Source organism: Lotus japonicus, chromosome 6, assembly GCF_012489685.1.
Source record: "Lotus japonicus ecotype B-129 chromosome 6, LjGifu_v1.2".
In the NCBI taxonomy this organism is placed as follows: Eukaryota; Viridiplantae; Streptophyta; class Magnoliopsida; order Fabales; family Fabaceae; genus Lotus; species Lotus japonicus.
In genome coordinates this window covers 52891119-52902748 of record NC_080046.1, presented here as the reverse complement: position 1 = coordinate 52902748, position 11630 = coordinate 52891119, and the positions used below count along the sequence as shown (strand labels likewise).

The 11630-nt window shown below is 34.2% G+C and overlaps 2 protein-coding genes across 2 annotated transcripts; both read left to right on the top strand.

Annotated features, from left to right (window-relative positions):
* Positions 1 to 433: 433 nt before the first annotated feature.
* On the top strand, positions 434 to 2120 carry LOC130723525 (protein LURP-one-related 6). Its single transcript, XM_057574604.1, has 3 exons — positions 434 to 907; positions 1213 to 1449; positions 1677 to 2120. Exons 1-3 carry the CDS (start codon positions 578 to 580, stop codon positions 1818 to 1820), a joined length of 711 nt encoding a protein of 236 aa, XP_057430587.1. The 5' UTR covers positions 434 to 577; the 3' UTR covers positions 1821 to 2120.
* A 3650-nt stretch (positions 2121 to 5770) lies between these two features.
* Positions 5771 to 10081, top strand: LOC130724321 (aldehyde dehydrogenase family 7 member A1). The gene is made up of 14 exons (XM_057575523.1): positions 5771 to 6002; positions 6218 to 6304; positions 6438 to 6569; positions 6680 to 6752; positions 6904 to 6926; positions 7022 to 7085; positions 7281 to 7326; positions 7905 to 8085; positions 8484 to 8660; positions 8762 to 8926; positions 9067 to 9207; positions 9292 to 9389; positions 9513 to 9662; positions 9762 to 10081. Exons 1-14 carry the CDS (start codon positions 5868 to 5870, stop codon positions 9814 to 9816), a joined length of 1527 nt encoding a protein of 508 aa, XP_057431506.1. The 5' UTR covers positions 5771 to 5867; the 3' UTR covers positions 9817 to 10081.
* The last annotated feature ends 1549 nt before the right edge of the window (positions 10082 to 11630 follow it).

Here is an 11630-nt window from a genome sequence, read left to right as displayed (position 1 = left end):
TAGCTTTTGATATTTTCTGTGGGCATACTCTTTTTTCCTCACACTTGTCTAGTTGAAACCCTGAGGTTATGGCCTTTCAATAAAGCTAATTAATGTCCCGGTAGGACAGCTCAGGGTAGGAGCTGGGGTGACATATGAGTTGGATAGGGGAGATCTAGGGATCGATTCCTGGCGGATGTAATTTGTATTTCTGATGTACTAAAAATAAAATAAAATAAAGCTAATTAAACCCCATAAGGCATGTCAAACTAACATAACTAGAAATCAGTCTAATAACCCTATAAATAGACTATGGGCCTAATCATGAAAAAATATAGAGACATTGAGCAAAATTGAGCAATGTCACACAGTGAAATGCACAAGTTAACCCAAATTTACATCTTATCCAAAAAGCAACCTCTACCAATGCAATATTCTTTCAATCTCCTACGTCAAACCTTGCCAAACCCTTCAGAGAAAGTCGAGTCACAGAAGCTAGAAAAAGTCATTTCTTATTATTTAAGACATTCTTTCTTCCAATCAGAGACCTGAAAACTTTGTGTATAGTTTGTATATAAAAGTAGTTGTTACAGATTTGATGAGAGCATACAAGTTTTTATCTCTTGTGAAAGCCAAGAAAGTTCTAATTAGCAACAATCATCATAGATTAGAGAAAGAAAGACAGCTCGAGATTTTGAACATGAACAGCAAGATGGCTATTGTTAGCAAACTCTATTGTTCATCTTCTCAGACGGTGTTAGGGGTCAGGAGGAGGCCACATGTGGTGAATGGAGGGGGTTTTGTGGTCACTGATTGCAGTTCCAAGAGGGTTATTTTCAAAGTTCATGGCTGTGGAGTTCATGGTAAACAGGAAGAGCTGATTCTTAGAGATGAGGACGAAGAGGCTTTACTTCTCATGCGTCGAAAGGTATACAAATCGCTACATTTACTTCATCTTTTAATGTATGTTTGCAAACTCGTTTGAAAATCACAACAAAACCAAAATCACGGTAAATAAAAGCAAAAGCTGAGGAAATCTTGCTTCTACCCACCATAATTTTGCTTTACTGTGGTTTTCGAAGGACTTTCCAAATACACCCTTCAACTATATGTATGTATATGTTGATTTCATTTGTTTTTGTTATGAGTTTGAATTTATAAGTAGACAGGGTTTGACATAAGGCAAAGGTAAAATTTTAAAACTTTTCAACTTTAATTGTTGTACATGTGCAGGGAGGCATGGTTGAGGCCCTCAGCATTTACAAGAAGTGGAAAGGTTACCGAGTAGACTATGAAGGATTACAGAACCTGGTTTTCAGCTTAAAAGAACCCAATTCCTGTTTGGCCAGGAACAATAGAATAAGAATCTCCATTGAGCCCAGTAACAAAGGTTGGGACTTTGAGATCAGGGGATATTTCCCTGATAAGCATTGTAGCATTGTTGACACTAAAGGCAATGTTGTAGCCCAGGTAAATAATTATACAAATATGGTAGCGGACCATATTAAAAACGGATCCACCAATTAACTATGTTTTTTACATTCTGTTATTTATAATGTGTAGCTTATGTGTTAAAATTAATTTGCAGAGAAATCATTTTAAGTAAAAAAAATTCTTATCCAAGGTAGACAAAATCCTAAATTATAGCATGTCATTGTAAACTAGTGTGGGCATGATCCATTGATATATATGTGCAGGTTGGTGTGAGTAAGGAAGTGGAGAAAATGATGGAAATCAAGGATCTGTATCATGTGGTGGTAAAACCAGGGATAGACCAAGCTTTTGTTGTTGGAGTAATTGCTGTCCTTGACAACATTTATGGCGAATCCACATACTGCTAATTTGCTGAATCTAAAATTGTGAATTGTGTGCTACATATGGTTTGCTGTTATTAATTACTATATAAAACGAATCATGGTTTTGTACTCCAATTATGAAGTTTGCAGCTAAATGGGGATTGAGAATTATGAAGGAATGGGATAATGTTCAACTAGTCAAGGAAATTTCCGTGTACATAATGGAAAGGAAGTTTGGCTGGTACTTAGGATAATTTGTTGTATTATATGTGTACGTTTTTGTTTCTGTATGGGATTTGCATGATATTTGACAATGATGGACGTGAAAGGTATTTAATTTGATTATTGCCAGTGTTTTATGGAATCACTCTGTGAATTTGGATTGGTCATGAGGATAGGGAGTTAGCATTTTGAACTAAAGTACCACCTAATTGGACAAATTAGGCATATGGATATGACTTCTTTGTTGCTTGCTACGATACCATAACACTTAGTTGGGGTATGATACAAGACATGACGTGAACCAATGACATTTAAGTGAGTGTTCTTCTTTTTCCCATATATGTTTTAAAATTAAACAAAAATTCAAATACACTGTCAGATGTCAATTTCCTATTAGTACACGTCAAATCTCATCAGTCATGGAGGTATGGTAGAATTCCCTGACTACTTTTGTTATAAAAGGTGACTTCGTCAATAAAATTTCTTGATTGAATGCATTTTTTTTCTCAATCATGGGTGAACCAATAATTTACTGAAGAGGTTCTGGGCATAAAAGCTTAAAGGGACCATATAATCTAACAATCATATGATTTTGAACAGAGAACTGATGCGATGCTCTTTGTAAATAAAGATTATTCTATACACACGATTAGTCTTGGGTTTTCACCCAATTAGACAAGGGGATTGATCCTTTAACTTTTGAAACTCGGAGTGTATATTTGTTTATCTATTAAATTAAATGTGAATGTACTTTTTATTTAATCCAATAGCTTTTTTATTTTGAAAATATAGCTTTGTTTTTTTTTTGAACGTGCTCCAATAGCTTTGTTGAGTTAGAAAATTGATTTAAAAAGCTAAATATATCAGTTGAATGCGCTTTCAATTTGAATCCAAATTAAACACACTTTAAATCTTCATCAATCAATGTATTAACCAATGTAATTTATACATAAACGGTTAGCTTTTGATGTTCATTTTGAAAGCTTAGTTTAGTGGCAGTTGCTACTAGTTTTGGATAACTCTTAGTATGACACTTGTTCCAGTAGTTAGTGGCGATTATAGTTGCTACTAGTTTTGGATAAATCTTACAATACGTTTTTGGCGAGCTAGAAAAAGATTAACCTGACTCAACTCACTAATTTTTTTTTTTTTTTGTCCTTTTGGCCACTAGTCTCAACGGGAGAAGGGGGTCCCACGTGACTAATCTGGCTCAGGATACAATTGTGATGTCCCTGTCCACAAATGTATTATTTTTACCTCAGAGGAGATCGAACCCGGACCAGAAGCCTAGGCGAAATCCCTTAAGGAAATGCACATTCACCACTTGTGTCACCCATTGTGGTTACTCAACTCACTACTAGTTGGCTCACAAGTTTTTAGAAATAAAAAATAAAAAAATGGAAAATTGTGAATTTTTATTGAAAGGGTTATAGTAAATTACTTATAAAAAATCTAAATATTGCATACAATAAATTCACCTCTTCAAAACCATATTATTGCAACATTCTAATAAAAAATGCTTTCCTTGCGGGCAAGCCTGACTCAATTGATGTGAACTTATTGATCGACGAGTTGGATGAGTCAGACTAGTCTAACCTAGAATTTGCAGAGTTGAAATTTAACCAACTTAACCCACTGACAAACCGGATTGCCTAGCGTGTTGCGAGCCAAAATAATATATATGTAATCAAAATAAAGACAAGATTTATGGGTTACAATAAGCAATTCTCCCACACAACAAATTATTGCTTCACACGCCCATATCAGAGGTTCAATCACGAGACTGGAGGTTCCAGCAACAGACCAGAGGTTCAATTAAGAGATTTTGTAGTTCAAGCAAGTGAAGCAACAAGTCAGAGACATGCAAGAAGTCGTTGTTGTCGTACTTTAGTTCTACACTCCCTCCCCTCTCCATCTCCACATCTCATTCTCCATCGAACTCGCCGACGGTTGGAGCAAATGGTGGCGTTGGTGTGTGTGGAGGTGGAGGAGGAGACTAACCCCATTAGCATTAATACCAACAAGTAGCGCACCAACCTTCCAAATATGCTTGGATCTGGTGCTTCTTGCACGCTCATCGCATCCGTCATGAAGGAGGAAAGATTAGAGGAGGATGCGGAGGGGCGAAGTTCGTGGAGCGGCGATCCGGAAACTGCAAAGCGTGTCGTCGTAGCCAAACTGAGAAAAAAAGACAAGTAAGGAAAGTGAAAAGAAAAAATAAACATTTTTATAATTTAAGTGGAGAACAGTAACTACACCACCATAGTTCATTTTTGAACAGACTCACGGTAGGGGCATCCACCAAACTGTCAACAAAGTTCCAACCCATGGAATTTTCATAAGTTAATACTTACTTAATGCTTATGATATAAGGGCGCGTTTGGCGGTAAAGACATGATATGATATGATATGATATGTGAATAGGATAGCAACATGATAGGATAAGAGCATGATCCTGTGTTTGAGGTGCACATGATAAGGACAGGATATGACAAGGAAAAAATGTATCAAATTTATATTTGAATAAAAAATACATTTAAAAATTGATTATTCTATTAAATTTAATTTTTTATACATTTTCATGGATGAGTCTATATTTTAAAATTAATTTAAATTTTATTAATTAGCCTATTTTATTGTTTTGAAGATAGTCTATATTTTAAATAAAATTATGCAATTAACTAAATTAAGAATATTATTATTTCAAAAATAATTTATATTTAAATTATAAATTATTATATAAGTAGATAAATAATTTTAAAGAATAGGAGATGAAAATAGAAAATTAGTCTATTACTATTAAAAAATCAATATTTGTTGGTTTTCACTAAAATGTGACACGTGATAAATAATAAAAATTAACCAAATTAAAAATATTATTATTTCAAAAGTAATTAATATTTAAATTATTATATAAGTAGATAAATAATTTTTAAATATTAGGAGATGAAAATATTAAATTAGTTTATTACTATTGATAAATCAATATTTGTAAGTGAGTAGTCTATTTTACTATTTATGAATAATAATTTTATTTATTTTTATTTTAGTTAAATTAATTAATTAATATTATTATAAATTATATAATAATAAAATAAATTAATTTGGTGTTAGGATACTAAAAAAAAATATATAACTGGTATCCTGTCCTGTTTTATCCTAGCTGGCCTCAGGATAACTTTTACCCATGATGAACAAGATAAGATAAGGGACAGGATAATGTTATCATATTCTGCTGGCGCAACAAACAACATATAACAACATGATCTGATTATTATCATATCATATTCTATCCTAGTCTGACCACCAAACGAGCCTAAGTATAAGTATTTCAACAAGATAAGCTTTTCCAATACTTTCTTTTTTTTGAAAGCTTTTCCTGCTTTATTTTTGTCAAATTGGAAAAGGTTCCAAACAAACCATAAAATGCACTGAGCTGTCCCAAAAAGAAAACATGGCCCAACTTGGTACCAACAATAACACAAAACAGGCCCTGCAACAATATTTTTTATTTTTGTAAAAAAAAATATACTTGTTTCTCATTTGGTAAAAAACAAAGTTTCTGACGTGGAGAAGGATAAACAGTGATGTTCTTATCCAATGGTTCAGTTTATCTGATGAGACACGACACGCCACGCCACGTCACAACCAACGTTCCGTGACTGGTCACGCAACTCTACTCATACAGGTAGCATTATCATCATCACCTTTCTTCTCTGGTCCCACAAAACTCACTTTTTTATTTTTATATATAAATATACCTTAAAAACAACGAAGAAGATCAACACTGTCACAGTTTCACTCACTATCTTCATCAAAGTTCCCGAGAGTGAGTAGTAGCTTCATTTCATTGATTTTGGTTGCAGGAAAATGGGTTCTGATAACAACGATCTAAGCTTCTTGAACGAAATTGGTTTGGGTTCCTCCAACATTGGCTGTTACATCAATGGAAAATGGAAGGCCACTGGTTCATCTGCCACTTCTGTCAACCCTTCCAACAATCAGGTTCACCCCAACAATTGTTTTCCAGTCAAAATTCATCTTTAATTTATATGTGATGGAAAAGAGAGGATTTTTTTGTTTTGTTTGCATGTTTGTTTTTTACTGATCTTGACTGAGTTTTGAACTTGATTGATTGATTGCATGCTTGTTGAAATTGTTTCTAGGGGTTTTAGTTTTCATTGTTATGTGTCTGATTTTTGCTGTTGATTTGGAATTAGACTACTGCTACTGTGACCGAGGCAAGCATTCAAGATTATGAGGAGGGTTTGCAGGCTTGCAGTGAAGCAGCTAAGACATGGATGACTGTGAGTGTGTTTTTTTTCATCTTGATTTTACATTTTTACTAGTTACATGATAGAATTGTGATAGTGAGTGCTGCATGTTGGTTCTATTGGAAACTAAGTGGGGATTCACTCCTTTCATGTCATGTTTTTGCAGGTTCCGGCGCCGAAAAGGGGTGAGATTGTCAGGCAGATTGGTGAGGCCTTAAGGGCCAAGTTGGATCCTCTGGGTAGGCTGGTGTCTCTTGAGATGGGGAAAATTCTTCCAGAAGGATTTGGGGAGGTTCAGGTGTGGTGAATCTTCTGATTCTGCAATTTAGTAACATGTTGTCTGATGAAAAGATTTAGTATTTGCATTTGTATATGAAAAGTCTTAATCTTTCATTCTATCCATTACAGGAGTTTATTGACATGTGTGATTATGCTGTTGGGCTGAGCCGACAATTGAATGGATCGATTATACCATCAGAACGTAATTTGTCTATCTATATCAATCATCTGTCTTTTCTTCATAATCCATACCATGATTTCTTGTTCGAGATATACATTTGTTTTGGATAATAATTTCTCTCTGAGGTTTTCCTGTTCTGAGTTATTGTTTTCTTGTATTTGTTTCTTTGCAGGTCCAGATCACATGATGTTTGAGGTGCAATTTTTAAACTATAATTGTTCACTAACTTCAGTGCCATCTTATAACAGGATGTATATTCATGAACTGTATTACATGTTTTTGAATCACAGGTATGGAACCCACTAGGAATAGTTGGTGTAATCACTGCTTTCAACTTTCCATGTGCTGTTCTGGGTATGTTTTTCCTCTCTTCCTGTCTCAAAGCACATAGTAGCTTTATATAAGTGGATGCATGCTGACATTTGTGTGCAGATAGTTTTCTTGAAGCTTTTATCTGACTACATTCTGAATTATATGATCCAATTCTGTACTTTGAAAATATTCTGATGATTTCAGTTATAATAAAACTTGTTCATCTCCATTGTTCAGGGTGGAATGCTTGCATTGCATTAGTCTGCGGTAACTGTGTTGTATGGTGAGTCTACATATCTATCTCTGGATATTTCATGCGATTAATAAATTGGCTGTCTTTAAGTCAGATCGTTCTTTTATTGTTTCATGGCATGTTCTGTTTATTTGCATCATTTTCATGTGTGTTTGGCTTTATTGTGGAGGCATTCCATTTGCAAACTTGGTTGGACTAATGCTATATGTAGACTTTTGATCAATGTTCTTGGTCCTATTTTGTCCCCCATGCTCTTTGACTTGAATGACAGTTGAAATCTCAACTCTATGTAACTAGTACTTCAGTTCTTAATGCACTATTGTTTAGTACATGTATTTTGTCAGCATCAATTCATTTGATTGTTCAGCAAACAAACAGATGATGAGGATTTTCCCTTGATTTTTGGGCTTTCCTGTCTGTTGATAAGTTGGCCTCCAATTTCTCCAATTGCACTTCCTGTGACTTTGGTTCACTTATGATATCTATGAAAATCTGTGATTTTTTTTATGTGATGCATTGCCACTTTCTTCCTCTGGAGTGTTTCAAAATTTCAATTAAAATTGCTATCTTTTCAATATGAACTTTTCTTTATCACTGCATCATTGCAGGAAGGGTGCTCCAACAACTCCATTAATAACTATTGCTGTGACAAAGCTAGTAGCTGAAGTTCTTGAGAGGAACAACTTACCAGGTGCGATATTTACCTCTTTCTGTGGAGGCGCTGACATTGGTCAAGCGATTGCGAAAGACACCCGCATTCCCCTGGTTTCATTTACTGGAAGTTCAAAGGTACTTTCTTTGTCTGCTTACTTGGTCGTCAGACATTATGTTCTAAAATCTAAACGGGTGGCATATTAAACTAATCGAATAGGATGTTCTGATTTCCACATTGCTGGAAGATGTAGTTGTCATCATGATGCTCTGCTCAGTTTAGCTGCCTATAGTAGTGGTATTTATCTTATTACAGTAATTAATTGTCAAGAAATGTGGTATCTCATACATTATAACATCAACTCTCTAGTGTGACTACCTCTACATTTATGTATTGTGTAATCATATATGTTGCTCTTGTTCGTCTGTTAAAACACAATATGTGAAGATACTGTGCAAATTTTCACTTATTTCAGTATGATTTGAAGATTACCATCTATAGTGTTAAGTTGCTAATGATATGTTTCCTATTATAGGTTGGCTTGTCGGTTCAGCAAACTGTTAATGAAAGATTTGGCAAATGCTTGCTTGAGTTAAGTGGTAACAATGCAATAATCGTCATGGATGATGCAGACATCAAACTGGCTGTACGCTCTATTTTGTTTGCTGCTGTGGGTACTGCTGGTCAGCGGTGTACTACCTGCCGTAGACTGGTATTATAACCAATTTCAAAAATTGAATTCCATAATTTTAGTGCTGTCTTATGTAAGTTTTAAGGGTATATATTTATTTCTTAACTTACATTGCATTGTAGTTTCTGCATGAAAGTATCTACACAAATGCGCTAAATCAACTAAGTGAAGCCTACAAACAAGTCAAAATTGGGAACCCCCTGGAGAATGGGATTCTAGTTGGGCCTTTGCATACGCGCTCTTCAGCTGAAAACTTTCAGAAGGGCATTTCAGTCATAAAGTCTCAGGTATGTATCTTAGGCTGTAATATTCCATATCTTATCTGTAATTTTGCTAAGTAGTATTTACAGAATTTTGCTCAAATATGATGGATGTTTGTGTTTTTTGTGTGGAGATGGTTTACTAGATACTTTGATTTGATTATCAGGGAGGGAAGATCCTAACTGGGGGATCTGTATTAGAGTCAGAAGGAAATTTTGTACAACCAACAATTGTTGAGATTTCTCCAGATGCTCCTGTAGTTAAAGAAGAATTATTTGGTCCAGTTCTCTATGTTATGAAATTTAAGGTAGTATATTTATCTAAGATCTTTTATTGAACTTATTTCTTTTGGGGTTTAGTTTCTCATCGACCTTCATGATTTTGCTCATAGACTCTGGAAGAAGCAATTGCCTTGAACAACTCTGTACCTCAAGGATTGAGCAGTTCAATCTTTACACAAACACCTGGATCTATATTCAAATGGATCGGGTAATTGACTTCTTTTTGTTTCTCTTCTACATATCTGCTAGTGAATTTGCTTAGGGACTCAGGTGGTGTTTCATTTGCATAAACAATATAATTTACATGTTGGTGGTTGTAATTATTATGCAGGGCACGGGGTAGTGATTGCGGTATAGTGAATGTTAACATACCAACAAATGGAGCTGAGATTGGAGGTGCCTTTGGTGGAGAAAAGGGAACTGGTGGTGGCCGCGAAGCAGGAAGTGACTCGTGGAAGCAATACATGCGGCGTTCTACATGGTAAGTCGTCATAGTTGAATTTAAGATCTTGCATTCTCTTTGTCCCTTGCTATGAATGTGCTCATGTTCTTAATGACACTAAAATTTTGTGCTTTGCAGTACCATCAATTATGGAAGTGAACTACCCTTAGCTCAGGGAATCAACTTTGGTTAATTCGCAAGCCGTCCATGCACATGGCATGAGGATGCTCAGATGCAACTTTGAGCCATGTTAGGAGGGCATCTTTTCTTCATACCTGATAGCTTAAGACTTGCTGTTTCTATATTGCGCAATTTCGTGGAGAGTTAGTTTTATTTAAAAACAGTATACTAAAAATAAGCCCATGAGTTGCGTGAATATTTTATAATAAGTGTTTTTTGCCTTTAAATTAGGCTTTTCAATGGAGAAAGAGTGGAATGATTTACCTCTTTTCTTATCACGTTTAACTCTTGTTCATTAAATATTTTATTATCGACAGTAATTTTAGTATGACGATGTCTAACTTATTTCTCTGTGTTATCTAACTGAATTCAGAGTGAACCAATCATTTTAGTCATCCACTTAACTATAACAATACATTACTATTTGTAGAAATTTAATGATTTGCACTTTGTTTTTTCTATACTTAAATCAAATCTAGTGTGAGAGAAAACATTTCTATTGAACTCATTAGTTCATGAAATGAACTACTATTTTCTTAATAAAAAACACTATTCTCTGTTTTCTCTGTTTTTTATATCAAAATGTCAGAAAACGTTTCTATATATTGAACTCATCATTAGTTCATTTCATGCACTACTATTTTCTTAGAAAAACACGATTCTCTGTTTTTCTTTTAATCAAAATGTCAGAAAACGTCATATAACATATTTTATGCTTTTTTATATCAGTTGAGTAGAAAATTACACAAGTGAGTTCTAATATATGTTTGCACCGATTCTAGCGAGTATCAAAACATACCTTTAACTATGGAACACTTCAATACCTTTGACTATGGAACACTTCACAACAATCCAATAAAATACAAAGCAAGAAATAATAATAAGTTAACTATTTAATTACTTATAGACATAGTGTCAGTATATATAGTTGAAATTGGAAAAATCCATTTTTATGTTAATACGCATTAATAATATTTTATTTATTTTTAGTATGAATCACATTTGAAAACAAATGTTAATGCCAAAATTTTTATGAACTTTATATATTTAAAACTACTGAGAACACAAGTTCAAACTCCAATAAAATTATTTATTTGAAAAAGTAACTATAATTTCTCGGGCAAGTAAAAATGTTGGAAAATAAGAGAGTTTGAGATGTTGCGTTGTGGCAAACCACTAAAAAATCTAGCAGATTTCAGTGTAAATTCTAACTGTTGGTTTTTACTTTTTACCACAATGTTAACATAATTACAGTTTAACTCGTGCATTTGTGATAGATCGTGAGCATTCACAAAATATTACCTAGGACTGAAATGGAGCAGAGGAAAAAGGAGAAGCGAAAAAGATTAAAGAACACTCCAATAAAACTGAATCACATGATTAGAGTTAGATAGCCAATTTGCTAATATAAAGAGTTGATGCATTCTAAATTCATTTGCCATATAATGTTTGTTTAATGGGCAAGATAAGGAGATAGCATAAGATTGCATAATCACATTTAACTTTAATATGTTGTTTGTTGTGCTAGCGCAATTTTGTTCCATATTCTATCTTTTCCACCATGTTTACAATTTAAGGCTTATTTGGTATGTGGAATAGTATAAAATATATCATTTAAATTGATTCAATTATATGTTCGGTGGAGGGTGTAATGGTGATGATGGTGGTGGTGGCAATGGTGGTTGCGGTGAAGGGTGGTTGTGCTTGTTGTGGCGGTACGTAATAGTGGCGGTAGTGGCATTAGTGGTGGTGGTTAATGGCGGCAGTGTATGCACAATTTTATATGGTCTTATCTCACTTATATTTGATGGATTAAATAATCTATGA